Source organism: Xylocopa sonorina, chromosome 5 (assembly GCF_050948175.1).
Source record: "Xylocopa sonorina isolate GNS202 chromosome 5, iyXylSono1_principal, whole genome shotgun sequence".
NCBI lineage: Eukaryota > Metazoa > Arthropoda > Insecta > Hymenoptera > Apidae > Xylocopa > Xylocopa sonorina.
In genome coordinates, this window is record NC_135197.1 from 1,279,533 (window position 1) to 1,307,425 (window position 27,893).

General features: G+C 38.2%; 1 protein-coding gene across 1 annotated transcript; it reads left to right on the forward strand.

Annotated features, from left to right (window-relative positions):
- LOC143423534 (uncharacterized) lies at positions 1 to 27,637 on the forward strand. The gene is made up of 2 exons (XM_076894922.1): positions 1 to 135; positions 26,582 to 27,637. The coding sequence occupies exons 1-2, from the start codon at positions 119 to 121 to the stop codon at positions 27,567 to 27,569; spliced, it is 1,005 nt and encodes a 334-aa protein (XP_076751037.1). The 5' UTR covers positions 1 to 118; the 3' UTR covers positions 27,570 to 27,637.
- Positions 27,638 to 27,893: the final 256 nt, after the last annotated feature.

The window sequence follows — 27,893 nt, forward strand, 5'->3', positions numbered from 1 at the left end:
TTTGGTTTGCTTCGGGATTTAACGGTGCTTCAACGTTTGCAAAGGGGATTCATGGGCCAAATCTGATAAACAAAAAGCTGACCTGTATCTCGTTCAGAAAGAACTAACTAATCACAGCATGTTCACGATCGCGAGGTAAGACTTTTTATAGATTTGTTTTTTTTCTTTGTAAAGGCACGTTTGTTGTTTTGTGTAATAAAAATTGCACAACTGTGAAATCTATGTATTTATATTCCTTAATGGAAATTCTTCGAAACTTTATGCTTTGCGTCTTGAGTATTTGTCAGCCGAGGGAGTGTACCATAGATTTTCTTTCGATGTTCGAGTAAAACTGTTCGAAAGGAAATGCAGCGTACAATGTATTCATCTTAGGTTTTTGAAATCAGTAAAATGATGAATCAGGATACGTATTTCCTGCGAGAAATTCTCCACACACACGCATACACGCCTTTTGCAGTCTTGGATAAGATTCACCCGATTTCAATTCTACGTATTTCTGCCAAACGTAATGTAGATATCGCGTGGACGTAGAAGATATTTGCGTGGGCCAAGGATGCGTTTCGTGGCACGTTGTCGAACAGTTAACTCGCAAGTTCGTTCATTGGTGGCAGACGAGCCGAGCAAGTAGTTTTCTCCTGGGGAGCCGGAAATATCGAAAATCCATAACGCCACGAGATGGTGCTAGCGTAATAAATCTCGAAGGCTTTCGTTGCGTTTCCCAATAAATTTTTACGCACTATAACAATGCTCGCTGATCTGTTCCATTTTCCTTTTATTTCTGTCTGATATCCAAACGGAGAAACTCTTTCGGCTGAATTTGTGGTAGTTCGCGGCGAACGGCGCCGTAGTCCTTATCCTAGGACGGTCAATATTGACCCCGGCTTGAGCCAAAGCCCATCGTAATAAATTATTGACTTGACGGAGACAGACATGAACGTGAAGGTTCTGATCTAGGTAATTTGATCTTCATCGATGGTCGGAAAATCTTTATTACGATAGCTGTCTATACATTTAGCATAAAGTCGGGAAACTACAAGAGATATGAATCATTTTTACGATGAGATAATCGTCATCGCGCAGGGCGAGACGTCACGAATCTTGATAACCAATGTCCTACATGGTTTATGACCTGCTTATCGATGAGGTTATTCCTAGGTGATTGGAATAAATCTGTACAAATAAATCAAAACCGAGTTAGTTGCAATAATTTAAGTAACGCACATAAACAACATATATTACGGATATACAATCAGCTTTCAAGATAGGTAAGAAAGAAAGGTGAAACTTTACTTAGATAAATTGTTAGAAATATATCTCTTTAAATCGTTCGTAGAAACTACTCCCTGGGGTATAGGTACGAATAGTCTAGATAAAAAAGAAAAAAGTCAATTAAACGTCGTTAATTGACAGAGGGAAATCGGGGGATGAATTTTCATGAAACGGTATCGTAATTCGACATTCACTGTGCACTTTTCTGTTAGCCTCTGTTGGCACTCGATATGCGATCCGAAGGGGTCGCCCACGCATCGAGGCTCGTATGTACACAAGCACATGTACGTTAACACGAGCCACGGGTGTGCACCACCGTGCGGCCTCTGCCTTTTTCTTCGTGTGCTGGCGATTTACAGTAAGAGCACCGTCTGCTTTCTGTGTTAGTCGCCAACCATAGGGGACGAACGAGATTGGCAAAACTCTGCTCTAGTGGTGGTAGGGGGCACTAGGGGGCGATAGAAAGAAAATGTAGCACACGCACACACGGTGAGGTCGGTAGTGTTCGACAGACTCGCGGTGTTTACTTTTGCATGCACAGTACCCCGCGCCCTGCGCGTCAAGTATTACACCGGTAGCGGCGGTGGTAACGAATCATCGAATCTTTTTTATCTCGCGCGTCAATTTCCTTAATTGCGGTTAAATCAGCTTCTGCAACTGGTTAAATTGATTTCGAAGATATCATTTCGAAAAGACACTATTAGGCCATAAAATAGTTGATAATTGATTCCGTGGGCGAGACGGAGATGATTGCGGTTGAAGATGTGAATTGTTCTTACATGGTTCATCCACTGTATGTACGTTTGGAATTATTTGTTCTACTTGGTTCGATTGCAAGCTCGATCGCTTGACGCCAAACAGGATGCGCGCGAATCGAACGTTCGATTATGAAGCCAGTTATCGTTCTTGTCGAACGTTCCGCATAATCAAACGAGGTTGTATTAACATCGGGTGTGTAATTGACTACCTAACAAATCACATCTCTAATTTCCTATTCAATTAATTTATAATTATTTAAAAAGAAAATAACCAAAAATTAGGAAAATTATGAGATGAAAAATGACTGGAAAGAAAGCATGAAATTTCTTCTTTTTTCCCCTTTGAAAAAGAGAAGAAATATCACGTTTCAAGGTTGGCTTCGGTCGATTCCATTCGATCACAGGTATATACAGTATATATATTTGCTGAGAGACTTTGAAAAGCGTCGGCGATGGACAAAACAGCTAAAAATAACGCGATCTTCTTCGACGCTTGTACGTGTTTGCTCGCACAGGCTACAACCGTTTCCAGGCAGCAGGTCTATTTGTTGAGAGACCCTCGTTCGTTCGTAGAAAAGAAGGATCGAAACGAGAAGAAAGAGAGAGAGAGAGAGAGAGAGAGAGAGAGAGAAAGAAAGAGAGAAAGGAGAGAAACTGAGAGGGGTGGCAGTTCGATTGGGACACGCGATATATTACGTGCTCGGCACGTACATGCTGACTACTTTGTACGTAAGTAGACATAGGCATAAATAGCCTGGCTACGATGCGTGCACAAATGGTGTGCACGTTCTGAGTGAATCAGAAAATACCTGGGGGAGTAAAGGAGAGAATGGGAGGGAGATTTTAATGCGATTTCTGATGTTTCTAATTCTGTTGTTTCTTTAGTTTCGTCTTCCTTCTGCTTTAGTAATGAAAGCCGGAAGGGCGGGAGAGGAAACACTATGCTTCCTCTCGAGTCTATAAAGTCGAGTCTTTAGAGCAGCAAGTGGTCTCACCCCTTCATTCTTGGAACACTTCGGACAGATTTTACGGAACCACGGTATGCAGGCTCCCAGATTAAACGCAAAATTCAAAATACTACTTGGGACAATTCGTGTGTGATAAGGTGTAACAACATTCCCGTACAATAGAGCAGATACTTCCGAAGGATGGGATAAGAATACAATGGGTGACGGAGCAATTCATCCGGGTGCTGTCAATATTTCATGGCGTAATATCAAAGCGGCGTTATTTGCCACGTCCCAAATTTCCCATTTCGAATCGAAAACTCCGCGGACTCTGTGGAAATGCCAACATGTGATCGAGAGGAACAATTTGTAGGAGAAATTTATGTTGGAAACGAACGACGAAGCAGCCAATAGCTGATCGTTGAAAAATTGGATGCATTTTTGGTCAATAATAATATACTGAAAATTAATTTAGGATTTTGAGACAAAAAAAGGAATCGAATGAATAATAATTATGGTTTTACATGTCTAAATCTAAATGAATCACAGCAACAAAGTTTCGCATGGGCACCGAAATTACCGAATTCCCCACGAGTTGCCAACACGAATTCCTCGTGTCGCCGCAATTTGCTGGAATCGTGTTTCCAGATTCACGTTGCTCGGTCTGTACGCACCCTTAGACGTTCCTTAATTGAAGTATACTTCCCTATGGGAAACTCCAACAACAGCTTTCATCGGAGGGGGCTATAGCTTCCACTATTTCGCTAACATTGGCTTGGACTAAAACAATAGTAGTCAACTTGTGTTCACTAATAGTTGTAAAAAACATTAATAAATGATCAAAACGAGTAACCGTGCAAATACGTGTGTACTTTGTACGTGAGAGTTGGAAGCAAAGGTGAAAAGGTGGACGATAGGAATACAAAGTTTGATAAGTGATATATCGATACGCTACTGTCGCGAACCATGAGTGTGTACATTAAAAGTGTATAGGGTCAGGTTATCCGTTTCTCCGTTCTCTCTCGTTTGCTCGGTTTGATTTTACGCGTAGCGGAGGCTCTTGCGAAAAAGTTGGAAAAACTGAGCGACTTCCATCGAGGCTACGGTTACGGTACACAGCATCCTTTGGTGAATATAGTGACATAATAGGCAAACGTCCAGGCCGATGTACCGTTATGCAGAGTGATGCTGAGGTCAAAGAGCCGGCGCGAACGGGAGGGGAGAAGCAGGAGTCTGGGATGCGTTCGGAGTGCATCGGATATGTTCGTTCGGCTAGTTCACTCATGAATATTTGAAGAGCCGAGAGATCATGAGATACTCTTAAAGTATAATATATACTATGAGTAAAGTTTACCGCGGTGCGAAAGTAACATTTTTAAAGTTTCGATAATTTAGACAATAATAACATCGTTCGGTGTTATCAATCGGGAAGAAAATTTCTTTTGTGCAATAAATAATATTCTTGTACAGACTCTTAGTTATGATTGTAATCCAATAGTAAGAATTGGATATAGCAATCAGAGTTTCTAATGTAAAGAATAAAAATAGGAGAAAGTCAAATTTCAAATGTTGAGATGAAAGCAAAAAATTGCATTGTAGGTGAATAAAACAGAACACATTTAAGATACATATATATTGTGAACAAATGATGTCCGAGATAATCTATAGTAAAATTATTATCAATATTGCAATTATTATATATATTATATATAATATATCAATTATCATTATTAATAATCATTATATATAATAAACAATTTTTCAATTATTATATATATTATAATCAATTATTATTAATATACCAATAACTTATTGATGGAAATGCACGATATTCTTCTCAAGTATGCAGCAAATTTACTGTTAGTCTCAATTTATTGATGCGTACAGGATGTAGGCGGAAGCAAAGTATATAGACTCGTAGAAAGCGATATCTTTTACATTACATTATTATATTCAACTGATATATAGGGTGACTCGTTAAGTTGCCACGTAGCATTTGGAAAAATGTTCCATAAACCTTAAACCAATGATTTTTAAACATTAGTAACTTAATTAATGACTAATCATAGAAATTAAATCCGAAACATTTTTCAATACCGTCTATAATTAAACAAAAAATTCAAGAACACCGGCAAAATACGGATAATATATTTTCATCTGTTTTGTATTGCTATTATTTTATATAAGTTCAAGTTCATCAATTTCATCGATGTCGACACCTGTCTCGCTAGCGTTTCAATCTTGGTCATTGACACTGACCTAATAAGGGTTAAATAGATTGTTCTTGAGCGTCCATTGAGCGCAGCACGCGTCTCCATTGAAGTGTTGGACGTAAGTATGGTACGTATGTATGCACGCATTTATATCGCAGGACACATCGCACGGCAATCGGGTGGGGAGAAAGAATGATGGTGTGTAACGGACCGCCCGTTAATGATATATTTTCCGTTCGTTAACCATTGATTAATAAATATCCGGTCCATAATATCAACAATTAACAACAATTAACAAGATTTTTATCAGGAGAAAATGAAGAATGAGAAAGATTTATGGTTCGTGCTTTCATAGTTTTTAATTACCGATTGGCGTTGCTCAACTCGAAATTAATCAAGTGTATTCAATACTTATCAAAGTTTTTATCAAAGTTGAATGAATCGAAGGTCATTTGCGATATAAATCTCGAACAAATTCAACAGGATCTAATTTCGCGTAATTATCGGCGTAAATACTCGGAAGTTGGAGATTCTGTGGTCTAATTTCCGAGCGCGGAATGGCTCTCATGCGTTTCTTACGAATTCCACGAAATTACGGATTCCAGTTTCGTCGGTAGTTGCCAATTCACTTCTTCCTTTTCGCTCGCCGGTGTGCAATTACTTTTACGCATAATCGGCCAGTCGGCGTTCTTTTCATTATTCGCTCCGTGAAACACCGTGAATGCCTAAAAAGGCATGAACGCGGCTCAATGCCGCGTTACCGCCCAATCCGGTAAAATAACATCTCACGAGAACACCGTGCGATGTACGTTACTTGTGCGTACATCGTAAAAAATCAAATGCATCGTTCGAGGCTAAATTTATCCAGAAATGATTGCAACTTACTCCCTGCCACGTATTCCTATACCTCGTCCTCGTAGATTTACAAGCTTTCGAGGTTGAAGCATTGCCTTCCTGTTCCGTTCTTCTCCCTTTTGGCGTCGGTAAATCACGTTTCTTTCATTTTTTTCCACATAAGAGAGCCACTTGTAATTGGGAGCCTTTCCTGCGGAAGGTCGCCTGAACACCTCTACGGGGACGAATAAATCGGGAACGTAAACAATAAATCACAAGTTAATTATAATAATTAGATTTGCCTAAAGCAAACGTGACCGTAGCAGCAACGTTGTACATATTCGAGGAATTTCATGAACTAGCAAATTATTTATCTGGGTAATGAAATATTTTTACTGGCGTAAGCTACGTTAGCTCATTTTTCGCGGTTCAGAGGTTAATGATGGCTGATCAAAATTTTCATGGCACAATTGTGATTATATGTAGATATTGAGGATGAAAGTATAGGAAATGATAGTAATTGAAAAAATCAAGAAATTTAAATGAAATCAATCAGAGATGAAGAGTAACGATTATTTGCAAAATTTTTACGGAAAGGAACATAAAGAAACACTTTAGCGTTATTTAAATGGAGGAGGCAAAAAGTTCATTTCATCAAGTTTTGCAGAAATTTGCAGAAATTTTTCGAAACAGGAAGTTACCAAGTAGTTGATTAATAGTTGATTAACGAACAATCCATTATTGTCGACGAGTTATCAAAAACATACTCAAAGTCCTCTCTTGAATTTTGATGAAGAACACACCAGGTACCCTTTTCATTGATCTATTGCAAACAATTTTTTAGATCTATTTTACAGATTACAATTTCAATTCTGGCACTGTTAATTAATCCACGATAGTGGTTAGTGGACGGATGCCAGCTATTGATTGTCTTAAAAATTGTGGTCCACAGATTGGTGACCGGTTAACCGGCACGCTTGAACGCTGGTTAGATTAGTGACATCGGTGCTATTGAACGATCAGCAAAGCTTAATCGGAGCAATTTGACATAGAAAATCGTTAGCACAGGAAATTGATAGCATTGGTCTATTCAATGTAAAAATGAACAGTTTTGCAACGATTTTTATATTTAATAAGCAATAAAAACTAATTTGTGTTTTGTTGTTCTATAGGGTGAAAAATTACGTTTAACTCATAATACTTATGTTATATAATATAAAGAATCGTAATAATTTGATCTACTTTGAAATAAAAGCAAAACATTTTTTTTTCAGAAATGGGTTGCTTTTCAAATATTGAAATGTGAAACTTTCAAATAAACACCCTACACATGGTGATGATGTACACGTGTTGTTGGAATTCATTGTAAGATACTTGGCTGTGTAAATTATTGGTCGAAACTGTAGAGAGTTTAGCCAATTGGAGAACAATTATAACGTTACAAGGTCGTCCGTGTAAAAATTTTAATTACGGTAATACCAACCTCATAGTGTTAGCAAACCTCTTCAGAGAAGAAATTATTCTTGTTTCGAACAATTGTTACACCAAAATTCTCTGTCTATTGTAATATATGATGTCAACAGACTCCAACAGCTCCGAAAGCAGAAAGGGATGAAGGAAGAGACACCCCTTCTTCTTCTACAGAACAGGAAAACAATTGAATTATTTATTTTTTTAAGATATTTTGCAATTTCTGTTAATGCAATAAGTAATCATTTGCTCTCATCAGTTAAATACGCAATTTTGTGAAGTACGCATAGTTATGAAATACAATATTTATATGTGTATTTTAGTCTCATCGCAACAAATACTTTCACATAATTTGTCTATAAGAGAAACATGAAAATGTGAAAGTCATCTAGACAAAGGCGAATAGCGATTGTACAACACGCATATCATAGTACACCGTTCCTCCAACGCTCCAAGGGTTTGTCGAGGGGAAAAAGAGGTCGTTTACGCGAAGTATATGTCGGAGTACGCGTCCAATTATCGGCGATAACGCTATTTTCGGCTCCCACCTTCGTAGCGTAGCCCTTCCGTCCGGCTTTTTCTCCCCAAATTTCAACGCCCTTCAGTCGTATGAAACATATAATCAAACTTTACTGCCGAACATACATAATGACAGGGTCAGAGCTAGCGCAGAATTAACGATCTGGGAATGGAGCTTTGGGGCTACGCACAAATTGCGCTTCCTTGCAATTACGTTTCACGTGCTCTTCCGCCATAAAGCGAACCGGCTAACGTAATTCGTGATCTTTTACTCTCATCTTTTATCTCGTAATCGCCGCTGTCAGTCTTTATTTTCGCCGACGTTTTACTTGCATTAGCATTGGCCACGTTCAATGGATGTTGTTTCCTTTATCGTTCGTTTGCATCAAAGTATTTCAGTTAATAAGGCGTTTACTAGAATTTCTCCTACTGCCGTCTTAATCAATGGTCATGCCGTCAAATGTATCTATTAGTCTCTTTATATTGTTTTCATCGATCTTCTACTTCGTATATCTCTTGACAAGGACACAGGCAGTTTCTTATTAAATTTATTTCAATATATTTGTTGAGATTCCAAATTTGAGATAAATTCTGTCTAACAGAGAAACTCACAGTCCACCTCCACCGATTCACCTACCCGTAAAAAACGTCTATCGAACTTGTAAAATCATTCGTTCAGTAAAGTTCAGTCGTGCAATCGATATGAAGTTGATGAATTTCAGACATAGTACACACGTGCTGCCATTTCCGTTCGAATGTAGACTAGCCTCCGCTAACATTCTCCGTCTTAGGTAATCATTAATTATAACATACACACACAGTCAGTATGCTTTCCTTTCGACAACGATATCCTTGGTAATGACATCTGTTAGTCATAATTGGTCGAAGTTGGTTTGGTGTTGGTTCAGCTGGACGAGGCAACGGTTTGGTCGCCCTGCGTCGAACCAAAGTTCTCTGTTTCCTTTTTGCTTGACGTGGCTGCTTGAATAGGGCTCGCGTTAAGTTCTGCGACGGGAAGCTAAGGAGGGTACGGAAAAGAAGAGAAAAGAAAGGAAAGTAAAATGGGAATCCTTGAGACAAATGCAGGAAGCGGAGATGGTAAGGAAGAAAAGAAACAGCCAGCGAATGTTTCGGACGTGGCTGGCTGCTAATTCAACTTCAGCCATTTCTTTTCCCCCAGCTTCTTGATTCGTTTCGATTTCTCTTATGCATACATGTATTATGTACGTACATACTTCGACGGACGCACGTCGCACCTCACTCCTGAATCGATTCATCGCGCGGTCTCCTCGTGCCTGTAAGGTCGATTCGGACGAGATCTGCATTTCTGGTCGTCTCGAACGTTTTTATCTCCTACATGCAAGTATACGTATCGGGCATCGACTGCATATACGACTGTATAACGTCGGCGTACAAACGAGACTCTGCTGATGGTAAGTTGGTCTGCGGCTTAATGGAGTTATCAATGATTTAAATGCACTGTGTGTAGTTTTCGGAAGAAATAAATTATTCAGGGAAAATGCCTGTATTTTATACGAAATTAAGTGACGACAAGTCGGTAGCTAGTATTTGATAGATTTTTATTGGAGAAATTTCGTTGATATATACATATATTGAGTTGATGCAAAAGGAATGTCGGTTTTTAACCTTCAATTTTAAACGACCATAACTTTTTTTATAATAGATTTTATTAATTAAAATAATTACCATTAGAATCAATGCAGCGTTACTAACGAGATACAAATTTGTTTATGCCGAAAGAATTGAAGACGTTTTCATCATCATCTTGATTTTTGAAGCAATTCTCGCGCAAAAAGTTATTGAGATGCTTGAAAAAGTGATAGTCGATGGGCGAAAGGTCAGGTGAGTATGGTGGATGGTCCAGAGTTTTTTAGCCCAACTCATGCGGCTTTTATCGCATCATTAAAACGTGTGGTCGACCGTTGCCATGAAGAAGAATTGGACCTACAAGAACTGGACCACTGAGAAATCGAACGAACCATCGTTATACCGCACTTTCGTTAGCAGCATCTTGGCCAAAAGCTTCGTTGTTTTTGCCAGCCGTCTCAGCTGCTTTTCGACCTCGCTTGAACCCGTACAAAAAAATTGCTCTTAATTGCTTTTGTCTAGCATTGCTAAAATGATCATAATATAGCTATAATTAGGATCGATCATATATATATGTGTAATAAAAATAAAGAGCAGATTCTAAGCTTTAAAATACGAACGACCATAGATAATATTTATTTTGGAATTTATTAAAATTTCAAACATAAGATTCGATATAAAAACCGACATTCCTCTTGCATCAACTAATACATATATGTATGTATTTACACTACGTTTACTCTGATTATTAATTACTCAATTTTGATCAAATCTAGGATCATAAAATTTTTTACAAGTGTACATTTGAGGGACAATGTCTATCGAAAAATGTCAAACGTAACACTTGTCAAATTTGAATAACTTTTATTCCATGGACAATGAGAGTACGAGTATTTATGGGTTCATTAGGATCCCATCATGGACTCCAAATAGCACGTGCCACTACCTGACCATTGTGGAACTATATAATTCAATTGGAAAGTATTATGGCCCTGAGTCCCGATACTAAGGGTAAACGTGGTTACGAATGTACGACAATGCAACATTTGTTCACTAACTGGAAGATCCGTCCCATTCTACCCCAAGTTCCCATCCAGACATTCCCATAATCATAACGATACTTCCTGATTGTTTATAAAACATGCGCGAAACGTTCAGAGTCACGGAGACCACGGAATTGTACCTTTCATTCTTTCTTTGAATTTTTAAATCTCAATTTTTCAAAATTACCGAATGAACATCAAGAAATCGATGAACACTGATCTGGATTCAGTCATTTTACAAAGAGAGAGAGAGAGAGAGAGAGAGAGAGAGAGAGAGAGAGAGAGAGAGAGATGTTAGAGGTGACGTGTTTAACGTCGGCATTTTGTAAAATGATCGAATCCAGATCAGTGTTCATCAAACTGTGAAAAACGAAAGAGACTTCGCACAGTATTACTGCAGAATATGTGTTACTTTATCGCAAATTATACCAGCCAAGAGGAATTTCTTTTAATGTGAAATTAACCAAGTACCGAATAGATAGATAGGTAAAAGCCGTTAGAAACGCGTACCTGTGTTAATTAAATAGCGAAACCATTAAAAATTTCTGGTAAACCATTCATTCAACGTAAATGTCTGATGGAGAGATGTATAAGATATTGAAATTTTCCGTTTTACGTTACGAAAGTGAATTTCCCTAGTTTTTTTCCCGTTCTCAGCATCCCTATCGAATCATTCGTATGTCATTCGCGTAAGGGAGACTGCTGAGTTCCGAATAACAGCATTAACAACAGCTGCCTGAAAAACTCGAACCCTATCCGACAACGCCGTGCGAGAACGAAAAATACATCTGGCGCATGAACGAGATTCCTGAGATCATTTACACTTCCTCGTTTCATCGAGCCGCTTGGTTATAGCAGATTTCGTTAACGAACTCGATGAATCTCGTCATGTTCAAAATGCACCTATCTCTATCATTAATACAGGAAGCCTTTTCTCAAACGTACATGCGCATGCTACGTATACACTCTTATATGAGTTCTATATTTTCTTAGCAAATTTGGAAGTTTTCTTTACAAATAACACCATATTACTATGTCTAACCAATAGACATAAAATTTGTAAAGATTTTTTAATGTTACAAGAATATCTCGTCTTTATCCAAATAAATAAGTGCGACTCTACATGATATGGTTATCTCTAAGAGTTAAGATTGACCGCGTAACATTGGTAAAAGAATAACCATTGACTAAGGAATAATAAAAGAGAATTGTAAAATGGTGACAATAAGACATTATTCGCATTTTGTAAAATCATTTAAAATATGTCACTGGAGAACAGATAAATACTCAAACATTTTTATAATGTAAACGTATAAAATATCTAAATATTTTTTTGTAACACGAAATTGGTCCTTTTCTTTCCTACATTTATTTTATTACCCTCTGAAGGTTTAACATGCGATAAAAAAGAACAAAAAGATGGTCCGAATAAAGAAATAGTAATTCATGTGACGTTTTCTTGCCTCACAGTCCAGAGTTTTTTATGTAAAAAAATGAAATTATGAATTTGAAACATGCCTTGAAATGTTAGCAGAGTTGACGGCATCGTTCTCATTCGGAGAATCACTGTTAGTTATACTGTATCTCATAGAGGAAAACGTTTCCTTGATGAGTTCAAGATTAAGACTGAGCCAATTACATCGTTGATTCGACAGCGATATCGTTTCATGAACAGGCGATTTAACTTTCATTTATAATTCCGTCGCACTAGTCCAATTAGCTAATTAAAGAAGGGCAGGGCTTCTAAGCGCTTCACTGCGGCAATTAACGCGCTCAGCGATGTAGAAAGAGAGGCCGAATAATGCCGGATGAAAAAACGGCTGGTATCTTGAATCTAGCCGAGTAACAGGTTCCTTGGAACGCTTAAAATGTTCAGGATGTTAGACAGTGAATGAATGATATACCAACGAAAGATTCCCGAATGTATTATGGGGCAAAAAGTTGTAGGGTTAAGTGACCGAAACAATGACCCCATAGACGGGTTTTCTCGGAAAAAGCAATCGTACCCACCATCTTTGCGCCCCCCTATTTATTTCTTTTATACATATTTACAATTTCTTCCCCTTCTTAATTTTCCCTCGCATTCACGCGTTTTCCTTATGAAACTTTCGATCTATATCGAAAATTACTTTGGAAGCAATATCGATACATACCCGGTACTTTCCATCAGACAAGCAATTGCGCCCTTTGAAGTCTCGGAAGCCGTAGATTTGCGTCCAACTTTTCGATACGACGAGACGTTCCGAGACCCTCGAGCCAGCTCTATTGTGCTCGTTTGGGGTGTGCCAGCTACGGCTAAATTACTTTCAGGGGTTTCTCTTCAAGAAATTCGTGCTTCTTAATCGGTAGCTTAATTTCGTTCTATTTGGAGTGTGCTTTTTTCGTGAAATCCACGGACGAGAAGCTGGATTATATAATATTGCGCTGTATATTATATTTCAGGTATCGAGGGTGATTCTCCCCCGAGCAATCTTTGCTACCGCTATTGATGCTAAAAGCATGCATAAATGATTCGATAAAACTGCCATGAAATACTTGACCGACGCATTATTTGAACTGCTCGATGAAAAGTAGTAATACCTTCTAAAGCGACACGGACGGATGAGTGATGATGGATGATAAGATTGCCTTGGAAACGACTATTTTAGCCGAAAATTTCAATTAATACCCACGTTAGCTGTACGAATTATTTGTGAATATGTTAAATGCCAGCTCGCGACACGAGTTGGTAGATACCGTAGCTGCCTGGTTCCATTGTAAATGCTGCCTACACATTAGGATCAATCATTCCTTAGATATTTCGTGTAGCTATCCTTAGTCATCCATCTTCCGTTATCCAAGCTCGTTATACATACATGCGTCACCTACGTATACGTATAATTCCCTGTGTTGCATTATAATTTTGTTTGCGATGAAGAAAAGAATTATTTTTTGGTGTATATAATCATGATACGATTACTCTCGCCGACAAACGATAATAATGTGTGAATTTTATTTACAATAGCAATAGCATGCATTCATGTTTTAAATGGCATAGGATTTGATTTTTATTTAAGTTACATTAACGTTTGGACACATATATTTATGTTATGACAAAAATGAAATTTATTTAAAATAAACAAGCTTACAAGTTGAATATCTATTGGATCACAGTAATGAGATTTACAATGTATTCAAAATCAGGCATACGAAAGACTACACACGACTCCCAGAAATGTTTACAGCCGACTCCTCGAGTGTCAAGCGGCAATAATTAATGTCAATGAAACTTCACGTGCACGGACACATACATATTTATGTGCATGAAATTTCCTCGTATCGCATGCGACATGGGTGGTGCGGAATCTAATGGCGAGGTATACGCTTATGGGTGGTGAATTTACGATCAATGTAAATGCGAAGGGAGACCCTGTTCCTCTCCAAATGCTTCTTCTATAGGACCGTTGTTTGCAATTCGCCAAGAATGCGTGTCACCTACGCGGTGGACACGGTTTAATGTTTCTTTATATCGCTTCAGATGCGGCACAGATATTCGGACCGAATTAAATAAGAGAACCACGTAACTATCGCCCGGTCGTCTGGATCTGCATTTATATGTGTACTTACATGATATGGCGCGAACTGTCGCTATATATGTTTGTTGAAAATCTTTTTTATCCCACATATACACATATATTATCCGTTTTGCCGCTCTCTGTAGTCTGTAATCTTTTTTCCGTTGCTTTTTCTATTAATATTGATAAAATAATGGCTGTACATGCCCTCTTTTAATTTGAAATCTGTGAACGCTAAGTAGAAACTAAATCCATTGCCAATAATATCGATTGTATGAGGAAAGTGTAGTCTGTCTATCAATGTGTATTGGTCGTATGAGGGCCCCTTATTTAGTTACTTAGCGTTTTCATATTATAGTCTGATACTCTGTTGTTGTTCACTCGTATTCAAACGAAATCGTTGCAGAATCGATAAAATCGTTATAGATATTCCGAGATTCGTGGCACGTAACTTGGAAGCAGAATGCGTGACCGCCGGATGCTTTCAGACGGTTTTCCACGTAGTGAACAATTTTACATACCGAATAACTTCTGCCACGACAGGTGAATCGCGTGCACGAACTCGTTAGAGAATCTCTGCCGTGTTCGGTGAAGCAAAAGTCATTAATTTCATTTGTATCTTTGAGTAAACATTATGAAAAATTGATTTTTTGGTATCGTTTCAAATCGTTTAAAGTTTCATTAAATGTTCAACGGATATATCTAATATATTTTAGTTTGATTTGAGAATAGCAAAAGAAGCATGGTGTAAGTGCTTCCTAATTTCCGAATTGCGGCTCGAATTGCCGTACCAGGCAAAGGATCGTTACCCCTATTCGTCTCTGTCTGCCCAGGATTTCTTGGCAATGCTCGCCGTCCGCACTACTTTGAGTCGATAATACTCTCCCACGGTATGAGTCTTCGCTCGTTTCATATTTTTTTCACGCTTCCCTCGTCCCTGGACCTTTTATTGTTATCATCAACCCCACCGTAAAAATTACTCTTCATCGATCAGTAGAGATCGTCACCTGATTAAGGATCCATCGTAATGAGGGATCTATGTCGAGGGAAATCCTTAATGGGTTTCCTGAGCGCGGAGATATACCCTTCCTTGACGTTAATCACCTACTCTACCCAAGTACCATCCTTGGCTATCGACCGTCCTTTTTGCGATATACGGAAGCGATCGATTCCTTTCCAAGTGAGCCACAAGAAATATTGTTTCACTCTTAGTGTAACAATGGTAACCTACCGTTCAGATTGAAATTTATGTACATTATATTATGGTATTATGGTATATACAGCAAACTGATGGTATGTTATGTCGGATATGATGCGTCCGCGGCAACTCCAATTACCTAACCTGAGTTGTTGTTAGGTTGTTTCGTCAATTGTTACAGTTGTGCCGATCCACCGGTACTGTTAGCGGCCTCGTTAATGCATTTCCCTTAAAAGGGATCCTCTTCACTCTGGATAAGCAAGGGATAAGCAAGGGAAGAGAGAAAATGACAACCGCCCCTCCGACTATCGCCATCCGTGTCCAATGAAATACGTGGAAATCCACTTGGATTCTTGCTGGTACGATAAAACCGGTCGTCGACCGGTTTGCGGCTTAAACATTTAAGCCTCCCTCCCTATGAGCATAGAGAAACGATCGTCTTCGGTCACGTTTGGCAGGTGACGACAACGTACGGTAAATTTGTGACATAGTTTGTTCACGGTCACGGTTGTTCTGCAAAGGGGTTCAAACTCTGTATACATTCTCGAAATTTGTAATTTGTAATTTGAAATTTCAAAATTGTATGCACATAAAGTCGCTATGGGAATATTCAACTCTACGAAATTTGTTATTACTACGTTCTGTCACTTGATTGACGTAAATAAAATAAGATCTGTCAAGTTTTTAAGAGTTTTTCCTCTATGAAATATTTTATTAAAATTAGTTGTACTCTTATATTTATTCAATGATACCCATAAAGTGTTTAAAATTACTATTGCACTCCTTCACGTGTCAGATTAAGTAAATCTTGGGTAAAATTATTGAATCGCTTGTTGATAATCAGATAATATTTCAAAAAGATATATAGTTTTTATTTTTCTGGATTTAAGACGACGTCTTTGTTGCACGTTTTATCTTCTTGCGAAGTTGGTCTACATCCACGCTGTTGACTGTTCCTCGGTCAACAAACAAAACGACATGCACCCCGTAGTCAATAAGTGGTCCTAGTAGCTCATTAATGGCTACGTTTCCTAAAATTCTTCCTAACGACTACCTAACGACTGTAAACGATTTTCAGTTCCGACTACTGCCGCGTGCACAGCACGTATCCTAGATAAACGGTGAGAAGTAATTTATCCATCTTGCTGGAGTACATTCTATTGCGACGTGGGTGACATTTAGTAGAAAGAGTTTCAATCTTGTAAAAATCAGACTTATCATAGAAGCGAAGTCAGCTAGAGTTTTGACGATAACCATATGTGAAATTCTTTTATGATATAAAAGAAATTACGCAAAGACATGAAAGTAGGACTTAAGGGAGAGGGATAAAGGTATAGGAATAAGCTGTTAAAGGGGATGCTAACAAGGCGACTAAGGATAACACGAAGGCATAAGAGAGATGATAAAGTCAAAGAATGCACAGGTATACGAAAAAGGTACTCGAAAGTGGATTTTAATCATGATAAAAGAAGTTGTAGCAAGAATACCAAGAAATTCAAAAAGTTATAATCGATATATGTATATTTGGGTATAACGAATAGATTAGTATGCGTATGTGTATATTTAAGGAATCTGCATAAGTAGAATACATATCGATTTATGGAATAAATAATAACTTCAACTCAATTTGCACAACTGATAAATTTTAATGATTTCGGTATAAATAACCTTACGTGGCATGATTAATTCTCTTTTAATTGGAGGCTTGAAAATAAATAAATGAGGCATAAAATAAATAACTCGAAGTAGCTATAACACAATTAGTATTGCGTAAGTTGAATACCATACCTATCGTTGGAATTAGTGGTGGATTTACTAATTTAAAAAATAGTGAAATCACAGTCTAAGAATTTACATACATTTCCTGTAGCTGGTGCGAACGTACGCGCAACCTTTGCAGATCGAAGAATAACGAATCCACCGTGCACATTCTGATCGTTGATTTCAATAGCTTTACGCGCAAGGTACTGGAACGACCCTCGGAATTTCGCTGAACACCGTACGCGAACGGTTGCTATAAGTTGAAAACGAAATCTCTTCGCAGCAGCCACCTTGCGGAAGGAAGAAATTAATTGCAATGAATGTTGGTCCGGCGCGGTCCAGACGAATTCGGTGCATTATGATTTATGGACAGCACGTCCGCCCGGTTTTTCTCTAGCCTACCTCACGAACGATGCGCAGCGGTGATGTGCTCTTAAGTTATGATAGATGTCTCTGTTCTCTTGAGCATATTCGTCCGAACGGAAATCGGTAAATAATATTTCAGTCACGTCAGGGCCGCAGTTGAATTCCAGCGGCTTGCGCTTGCTGATAACCGTCATGTTCATTGCTCTCGGTTCAGCCCCGTTTATGTATGTATGTACATACACGAACACTTACTAGCCTCGATCGCAATTAATTTTTTACAAATCGATCCATTTACCTTACGGGTGGGCTGTGATAATATTATAGTTTGCCCACGATTGAACCACAGCCAGGGAGAACCTGCACCTGATGAACACTCCTGGTGGGGTACTGTTGTATCTTGAGGGTACAGGTAGTTACGTAGTGACGATACTTTGTCTATCTACATAGTACGCTCAATTCATCTTTATCGGCTAGAATTACTTCCTTTGGCTCCTCGCTTCCTACATTCTATTCGTTTTTTACCACTCTGCCATCTGGTTAGGTAGCGATTAACAGCACATAACATTATACTAATTTGTAATAATCAACATTGTCAATGAAGCATCTCGCTTATGATTACTATTATTGTTCAACTTCTTGCTTATCTTCATCGCGCGTGGACTATACAACCTCGCCGTTCTATGAGTAATAATAAAGTTGGAAATAATGGTTCTCGCAATTCTGTATGATTCGATCAGGGATCGTATAATCGAACGATATCAAGGAACGATTGTTACTTGCGTGATTTTATTTCGCTGCTAAAACAACTTTTGCTTTGAAACGCAATTTCGCAAAAGGTTGACGATAATTTTTACTCGGAACGATTCTAATTTCACTTTTTCGGATTTTATCGCAGCTTTTATTAGCTGTCCAGCTACCTTCTGTGTTCGCTGCTGGTTCCTCCCCTGGCACGTGGAATCGTATGTGCACGAGAGCGTGCACACTCGATTCTGGACTTGTGGTCACAGGCCGTGGTGTTCGCAGTCGGCCCATAGCCGTGGCTCGAGTAATCACACCAAGGTGAACAAACTCTCTCCACTCGTCACGGATTAATGCTCTGTCAGGCCGCAAAATGACTCTGCGACCTCTGGATTAACGTGGCCAGGTATCACGGTGTTCCGCGAGTTATTCACGAACGCGAAATCGCCTGCGCTTCGATGATCTTTCGTCGCGAAAATTAAAGCCTGTTTCGCGCATTACCGTAAAATGGTCCGCAGATTGTACAGCAAAGTTTCTCTGCCCAGATCCAGTAATTACACGCGTAGTTGGACGTATTAATTTCGTAGTGTTACAAGTATAGATGTTTGGAGCTCTTGAAAAATGAGTGTGATATAGTCGATTCTTTTACAACGTATCAATTCATCTTGTGCTATAGGAAGGTTGACCAAGCTTTTATTGGTCACTATAAAGGAATTGTTTATTCTAGTTTCGTTATAATATTAACATTTCTTTTTATCTCATTTTATTATCGTTTCCCTTTTTTCGTTATTGTTTTTTTCATTGGAATTCTTCACGAATAACTGGAAGAATTTGAAGAATTTAAGAGTTCAGTGGACTAGAAAAGTTAATCTCTGCTGAGAATTTGCATTCTTGTTTCGCATGGTTAAGAACTGTGAAATTGGCGAGATAACTTCCTGAGTTATTTCACACAGTCTTACTCGAATAGTTCGATGATCCATATATTACTATATTGTCAAAACGTTTTGAGGATATTCGACAATATTTTTAATATATGAGTCAAAGTGTCATGGGTTTAATTGTCCCTTAAGTAATAGTCCTTCGGTATTTTCCATTAAGGACAAATTTTCAACGGCATTTCATACTTTTAGTTTTTAAACTATACAAATTGACAAAATGCTTCTCTCAGTAAATGAACAAGAACCCTGATTACCTTCCTAATCTGGTAAATTCAGCGAATCTAGCGTCGCGTCTTAATCAACTTCCTTCTGACTGTCAACATGTCAAGTTAGGCCAATAATGAATCGCGTGGATACGTTAAGTCGTCCAGAATGAATAATTCCACGCGGACGTTGCAGTACGCAAGGTTCCGGGTGGCTAGTTGCCTTTTCTCGCCGTCGAATTTGAACTCAGCCGAGACACAAATTGCAGGCTTAGCAGGCCCTTACAACCCTGGGGAAATCACTGACGTTTCTCGTCGAATCTTACCTATACTCATTCCTTTTTTCTTCCGGTCCTCGTACTCACGCGCCAACACGTTCTACCTTAACAATGAAACGAATCAACCAACTGGATTGATTATTGATGCTCTGATCGATGCTTTCATGCGACTGCACTCGATTGGCGCTTTAGAAGTGACTGGAAAATGACTACGTACAGGTAACCTTATTTTAACACTCGTTAAAACTCGTTAAAAACGAACATTTCTTTTTTTTTAATGTTATATACGCAATTAATTATGATTAAAAATTTAAAAGATGGCATTTAAAACGGCAAGCTTTGCCGCCGATGGCGCGTGAACTGGACATGACGGCTTCCGCTACGACATGGGAATAGAGCTATAAATGAATAAATTATAACTTATTTATACATTTTTATGTAAAGCCGCTATTTAAGCCGCTAATAGTGTATCATTCCTTCTTGCCATTATTTTAAGTGTAGTAAGTCACCTTAGGGGGCGTCTCGGGCCATCGCTAACCATTACCAGCACAGTTATGCACTAGCGAAGCTCTCTCATCTTTGATGTTAATGTTGCCGATTTACCGCGCATGCGGGAACTAAGTTTCCGATCGCAGCGTCATCTAAATTTCTGTCTTACTTGCTTTTATATTTCTATTCTCCTTTCCTATGTCTCCCTGACTTATTCTCACATCCAGTTAATCTAAATTTAATAAAAATAATAGATATATTATTTCTAATACATTGAAAAATAGGGCAAGAAAAAGTAAAAAAAAAATATAAAATACATATGTTATAATGTGACATATAATATAAATGTTATACTATAAATATATAAAAATATAAATGTTATGTAATCTAAACAATAAGAGAAGCAACCTATAATATTATATATATTATATATATAATATTTTTCATTATAGGTTGCTTCTCTTATTGTTTAGATTACATAACATTTATATTTTTATATATTTATAGTATATATATAAGCATATAGAAAATAATTTAAAAATGAATATACTTATATAAATATATCTGTAATAAATATATTTAATATTCTAAAGTTTCATTAATGAACGAAACTAAAATAGCATATTTTTAATAAGGATATATACAAAATAGAAGACATTCATATGTCAGCTACTCGACCCACTTGCTACAAATCAAAAAAAGAAAAGTCAATGAAAGCGTAAGAGATCATTTTTATACAATAATATAGTATATAATAACATAAAAATGTAAAAAAAGAAAAGGAAACACAATATTAAGCAGCATTTTAACTTCTTTCAGGCGTTTGTTGCTTTAGAAGCTTAAAAAAAAATAACAAGGCAAAATTAAAGTGTGTGTATATTAAAAATGTTATTTATATATAGAAAATAATAATTATAAAATAATGTTATACCTGCCACGTTCCTTTAGTAATCGAAAAAAGTGTCGTTCCACGTCTAATGGATGTTTGCATTCCATTAATGCACAGCTAGGCTTCCTTTTTGTATAAACTTAATTAATAAACTAATACAGCAACACCTTAAACGAAGCTAAGATCAAAGTGCTTCCAGGAGAGTATATAACGTAAAATAGTTATATGAGGTAATAATCCTCTTAAATTGATTCTTTTTCCACTTTCTCCACTTTTTCTCTTGTCAAAACCTTCGAAAGAACTTGAATACCTTTCAAGCAGCTTGCCAATCGGCGTTGGATTCCCACCAATTTTAGTTTCATGTTTGGTTAAATATTTGCTCGGGTTTTTGACTGTTAAGAAAAAAAGAGAGCAAAAAATAAAAAACAAATGAGGGAGAAGTTCATGTGGTATTGCGATCGGAAACTTAACTTAACCTAACTTAACTTTTCGGCAATATAAGATCGGACGGTTACCTTACTGTCGATCTTCAGTTGTCTCACTTCTGAAATATTCCAGAGATATAGATCGATTATATAAGGTAATTTAGTTTTTAAATGTGTTAAAACATTAAGAAAAATCATGCTACCTAGCGTTGTAGAACAGCATGCAGTGTTGCAGAAAGGTTTTCGTAACTTTATTATCGTGTTTGTTGCGAAATCGTGTTGTAAGATGCTGTACTGCTAGATGGCTATTTGTACTTATTGCTGTTGGTAGCATAGCCGCCAAGTTGAATTGAAGTAACGCGATATAGTCATGTTCCCAGATAGAGCCGCATTAATAATTTATATTCGAGAAAAGAGACGAGGTGAATAATTGATGGCTAGAGTTGGAGAGAGAGCGAGAGATTGGAGCGAGTAGTTAACGAAGTTAGTCGATAGATTGGTAATAAAATGGCAGATTGCCATGTAATGAGATCGATTAACAAAAGCGTTGAAAGAGAACACATTCAAATAGATATTGTATAGGATCGAATGACAGTTAACGTGACCGATGGATTTAACTAGAAGCGCTGTTGATATTAGACAAATTTGAAGCACCGCAGAATTTTGAAATATGGATTTACTCGTCAACGAGCAATGTTTTTTTTTAAGAGACTCAAGTTGAAGGGATTAAGGGGAGAGAATTTATAATTGTAGATAAAAACGAAAACTTTTTGTGGCTTTTCATACACGTTCGTTTATACTTCAACGTTTCTTACAAAGTTATTAAGATCGATTTACGTCCAACATAACTGAACAAATATTTTATCGATTGTGTTATACCAGTACACAGAGATATACACATAGGTATGTAATTGAATTCTCTACCAAATTTTTACACAATAATACTAATTTCATGAGCTATGTTTACTGTATAAATAAGATGAACATTTCTATTCAAGTTTTGTTGTTGTTGTTGTTACACGTTTCTCTGGTTGATTTAAAAAGAGAAATTCGTTTGATTTGAAGTTTCTAGAGAAACCTAGAAAGTCCTAGACTGTATTGAGAAATGAAAATAATAACAAACTCTTTTTATATTTTTTGAAATGCAAGTGAAACTATAATACATATACTAAAAACTTCAAAAGGATTTATGGAGTCGTTACTTTTATTAAAAGTCACGAAAAATCTTTATTTCCGACATTCTGTACGGTTTTCAGGGCGGCGATGGGAATTGAGTCGCTTGACCGACTGTGCGACACGTATCAAATGCACCTATTCGATCAAGCTTAACAGTCATCCAGTTTCCCCCGGCTGTCCCATCCGGTTGGGTTGAACCGAGAGCCGAAAGTGAATAACCCGCAAACATTGATCCGGGTGAAGATCGCGAAGATTACTCTCGGTTGACCGCAACGTGCCGGAACTAGTCATTTTCATTTTTTATTCCGTCGCCGCGAGGGCTTACCCCTGTTATCCTTCCTTCCGTTTTCAAGCAGTCGTTGCCGATGCGTTTCTCAACCGTCGGTCTTTCTCACGCGTGCTTGTATGCTCACGCACGTGCTTCGGTACACGCGCTTTACCAGTTACACGCTGATGTCCCTCTACCTCCACCTTGGCTGGCTCTGCCTTCTTGTACCTCCGGTTTTTCTACTTTTCTCTCCTTTTTTCTTTCTCCCTGCTCATCCTCGCCTCGCCTTGCCTTGCCTCTCGCGATTTCTTCGCCGCTATTTCCCCTGGCTGGACGCCTCTTCCGCGTTCCTCCAACCTGCCAATCGTGTGCCCACGACGAATACGTCCAACAATAATGAATTACCGATCAGCGTATGGTCGCATGGATATCTTCTCGCTGGTACAGAAACAGAATCGGTAATTGCGGGCTGAGCCCTTTTTCGACTGTGGCATTCGTGCGAGTCGTTCAAGTCGCTCGAGCAAAGAATAACGATCGCTGTCATCGTCGATGCTAGAACCGTCTATGTTCGGTTACTGTAACTTGCTTACTCAATAAGAGGATACTGTAGTGCTCTCGTTCTTTACCCTCACCCGAGACTCTCGTCGCATATACAGGATGTGCTCGAGGCAGCTTCAAACTTTAATAGAAAATTGCCTCCGGAGTCTGATGATAGTCGAAGAAGTGACATTTCTTATTTTCGTCTAAACGCACTATTCGATCCTAAGTGATTACTCGCGAACTGGCTGGTATTGTAATGTAAATGCTTTCAAACTGTCGGATTTTTTACATACGATAGAGAATCTGGCTCCTTGCCAGGTACAAGAACAGTAACTTGGTGATTTAATAGCGGAATCACTCGTCCAGATAGAAATTTTATCACTTTCTGTGTAATAATCAAAGAGTTCTTAACTTAAATATTAAAACTTCAACAAGCAGAGAAAAAAGAACAAAACGGTCTATCCCGCTTATTTATTCAGATTTCCCAATGCAATATGTATAAATAGGCACAAATAAACAAGTAAAAAGAAGAAATCTTGTTTGTTTCCCTTTTTGCCATTTATTACAAAATGAAGCAAAATCGAACAGACCTCTAGAGAGCTTTTTCTCTTAATCTATCGATCTTCACGCTTCAGGAGTCCTGACATTTAAATTGAGAACACCTTATACATAATCACAATGCTGGTTACTTAAAAACTCTTTTATCGAATCCGATTAATTTATATTATTAGTCTTTGGAATGGGGTTTAGTATCGTTCGATTTGACCGCCAAATTTATTCCTGGTCAACGTGTCTTGTGTAAACGATTGTACGTGATTCGAGGAATCTTGTCGAACAATGAATTCAATGAATCATGTTCATCTACATGTACATTTGCCATGCTTTAGCATCTGTAGATAGATTCGGATAAAGTTAATAGAGTGACGGATGCGTCGAGATTCGAGGTTCACACGAAACTGCGTGAACGAAGTTTTGATGCTCTCGGGATATACATTCTCGCTAATGAAAATTAATTAACGAGCTTGTCAGCGAGAAGTGTCAGATAATATTTGTTATTCTTCACCTCGATTGTTCTCTCCAGTTTTGTTCAAATTACCGAATGGTTAAGAAAATAATTTTATACCAACAGAAACCCGGTTACCGCGCTACTATTTGGAGAACGTATTAATTTACATGAACCACTGTGACAAATTCGTTTCGAAATCACTATTTTTATATTTATATATTATACTTTCCTCCAATTTTTATTGGAATTCAAGTTGGTTTAATTCATTTTCAGTTTAAGTTTGTATTAAGCAAGTCGAGTTACTTGAAGAAAACTATGTTTAAGCGGTAGATCGTTGAACTGGTGTCTATTTTGCTCATTCTGTATGCTTAGAATCTTACATATCATGTACTGGAATGTACTACTCATATAATCTGAAACGAAGTTCTTCAACATTCTAAATCCTTATGGACGTTCTAAGCTACTTAAATTTAAGTTTGAAACAGTGGGAACTCGTCGTTTACTCGACACGATGTACGCTATTTCAAGTTCTTTTACTTCACTTTTCAAGGTTTTTTACTTAACGTGTTTCAGTTTGTATTTTGTTTGACATGATGCATTTTTTCATGCTTCGGGCAAAGTTGCGGTTCATTCAACTCTTTCCTTGCCCTGATGTACAGTTCGAACGGTGTTAACGGTGACTTGCACGAACACAGACTCGAAGTTATTACAACTCCAGCAACTGGAATTGAAGTGACGCATTTACGCTCTCTTTACTTTAAAAGTACAACAGAAAACTAGAAAATAAATACAATTTAATAAAAGAATTAGAAAGAAAGGTTAGTGTTGTATAGATATGTGTGCGTGTAATAAAATACAATTTCATTGCATAAATTATTAGATATACTACTGTCAAAGTCAGATTGATATTTGGAATACTGGTTATTACGCCCCATTAGGTTTCAAGATAACAATGTAATCGGTAACGACGCGGTACCGTGCAAATAATATCGTTGGGTTTTTAATTACTTTAAAAAGGAACTTTGCATCAGCTATAATCGACTACAACAACTTACAAAGAGATAAACTTACAAATTTCATTTCATTGTATTGCACAAAAGTAATACATGTGTGATTTTATTTGATTATAATATTATACCGTTGATTATCAAAACTTTCATAAATTTTCCTCTAATAAATATTTCAATTGCATCAAACACATTTGTTTCTTTGAACCTTTCTTTTCGTTTTGTTTCTATGTTCCTCAAAAGAATTATTCGCCATTTTCATTCTATATCATCAACTATATGTATATAATATATACCTTATGATCAAAAAGTAGCCGGAATTTCTTATTTAAACGAACCACGCTTGAGATATTGTCAAAATCATTATTTTTCACGTCACTTTTCACGCGTAATCTGTCAGATAGTTTGTGCGTAATAGCTTCGTAAACAAGTAATCATTTGGTGTACTCTGGGAATTTCACTATGTCGAATTTAGTTGAGCAAAGAGTCTGCCTGAAATGTTATCTTTCTAACAAAATATCATGCGCGGTAACGTTTAGAATGTTAACGGTAGCCTACGAGGACTCGTACCAGTGGTGGAACGAGCTTGATAGATGATTTGTTTCGTTCCGGTCGTCCACTTACCATCTCTGTGACTGACGAAAACATCAGAAGAGTTGAGAAAATTGCATCAGGGAGATAGCAGCTAATCTTGGTCTCTCGTTCGGGTCGGTGCAAAGCGTTATACACGATGTTTTGGACATGCGACGAGTTGAAGCGCGTCTTGTATCTATTCGATTCTAATCTATTTGACCAAAAACAACGTTAATATCGTTCCGCAAGCTCCGTATTCACTTGACATGATCCCTCTCCTATTCCCTCCTTTTCCTATTCCCCCGACTTTTTTTTAATAATTCCCTCTGAATTTCTCTACCCTCCATTATCAATCTTTCCTATTCCACTTCTCTCTCCCGTTCGTTTCCAATTTTAACTGACGAATGTTCTTATTATAATCAAACTCCCCTTTATTATCGAACGCCCTTAGTTTACACGAATCTCTGAACTTTAATAAAAAAATAATAATCTTTCATTTTTGTATTTTCAGATTGCTTAGCTATACGCTGCTATTTCTGTTCAGCAATATCGATACGATCGTATCTGAACAAGCGATAACCAACTTTGAGACTGTTCACACGAGCAACGCGGCGATTTTGAATCGACTAGGTCTCGCGCCACTTGAGATCCCAGATGGACATCACAAGAAACGACTGGCTGGACCCGAGCCGCCCGGACTCAACGCCCAAACGCGCATCCATCAGCCGTACAGCCGTCGACACGGGCACCGAGACAGCCACGTCTACATCGTGAAGCTTCCAGCCAGTCCACCCTATTATACAATCACGAAACCGCACAAATCCCCGAAAGACCAAAAGGTAACTAAGTCCGGATCCAATTTTCCCGTCGGATTTCAGGGAAACGGAAAGCCTGCCAAGATCTATCACTGGAATCTGCCAGTGGTAAAGAAGATCAGCGAGAAGAAGAGATTGCACACGCAGCTGAAAATCGAGCAAGCAAAGAAGAAGCTGGAGGACGCGAAGATGAACCTGAGCATCTCGTCCAAGAATTTTATGGACAATATCCACCAGGAAAACGCGACGATAAGTAAAGAGACGGCGCAGCAAGGGAACAAAAAACACTTGACCGCTGATAACATCAAGATTTCCGTCCGGCCAAAGGGCAGCCCTTCGAAACACGTGAGAAACAACGACAAGAGATTGAGCTACGTCGAACGTAATGATAAAACTGGGGAATCAGCTAAAAAAGAGAATAGCAACGCGAGCGACAAGACGTACAGGCTGGACGACTCGAGCGTGCACAGGATTCGGTTGACGAACGAACTTCACGACTCGAGGAACACCGCGAAAGTGAAGAAACATCGGAAGAAGGCCGCCATGTCGTATTACGCGCCAATCGCCGGTAAATCCGGGTCCACGAGCATCCACAAGAGCTTCCCCGGAAACGGCAAGCCGAAGGCGTTCTACGTGATGGAGAAAAGTCGCAAACCTGTTTATTATCATCCCTTGTTACCTTAATCGGTGACGAGTCGTGAAAATGTCTGTAATTACGCTACGTTTGTTAACGGCCCGTGAGCTTGTTAAGTTATGTACTCGCACGGTCTGTGCAGTCGCGCCTTGAACAAGGTCAAGGGCCGTTTCTTCGTAAAACGACGACGATCAAATTTTCTGGATAAAGAAGCAAGAGAGCGTGAAAGAGAAAAAGAAAGAGTGCGTGCGAGCGAGCGAGCGCGCGCGCGTGTGTGTGTGTGTGTGTGGGAACAAGAGGAAAAAGAAAAAAGGCGATGATCTTTTGATCGATCGTACTCACTCGCTCGAAACTAAGTGTATCTTGCAAAACCG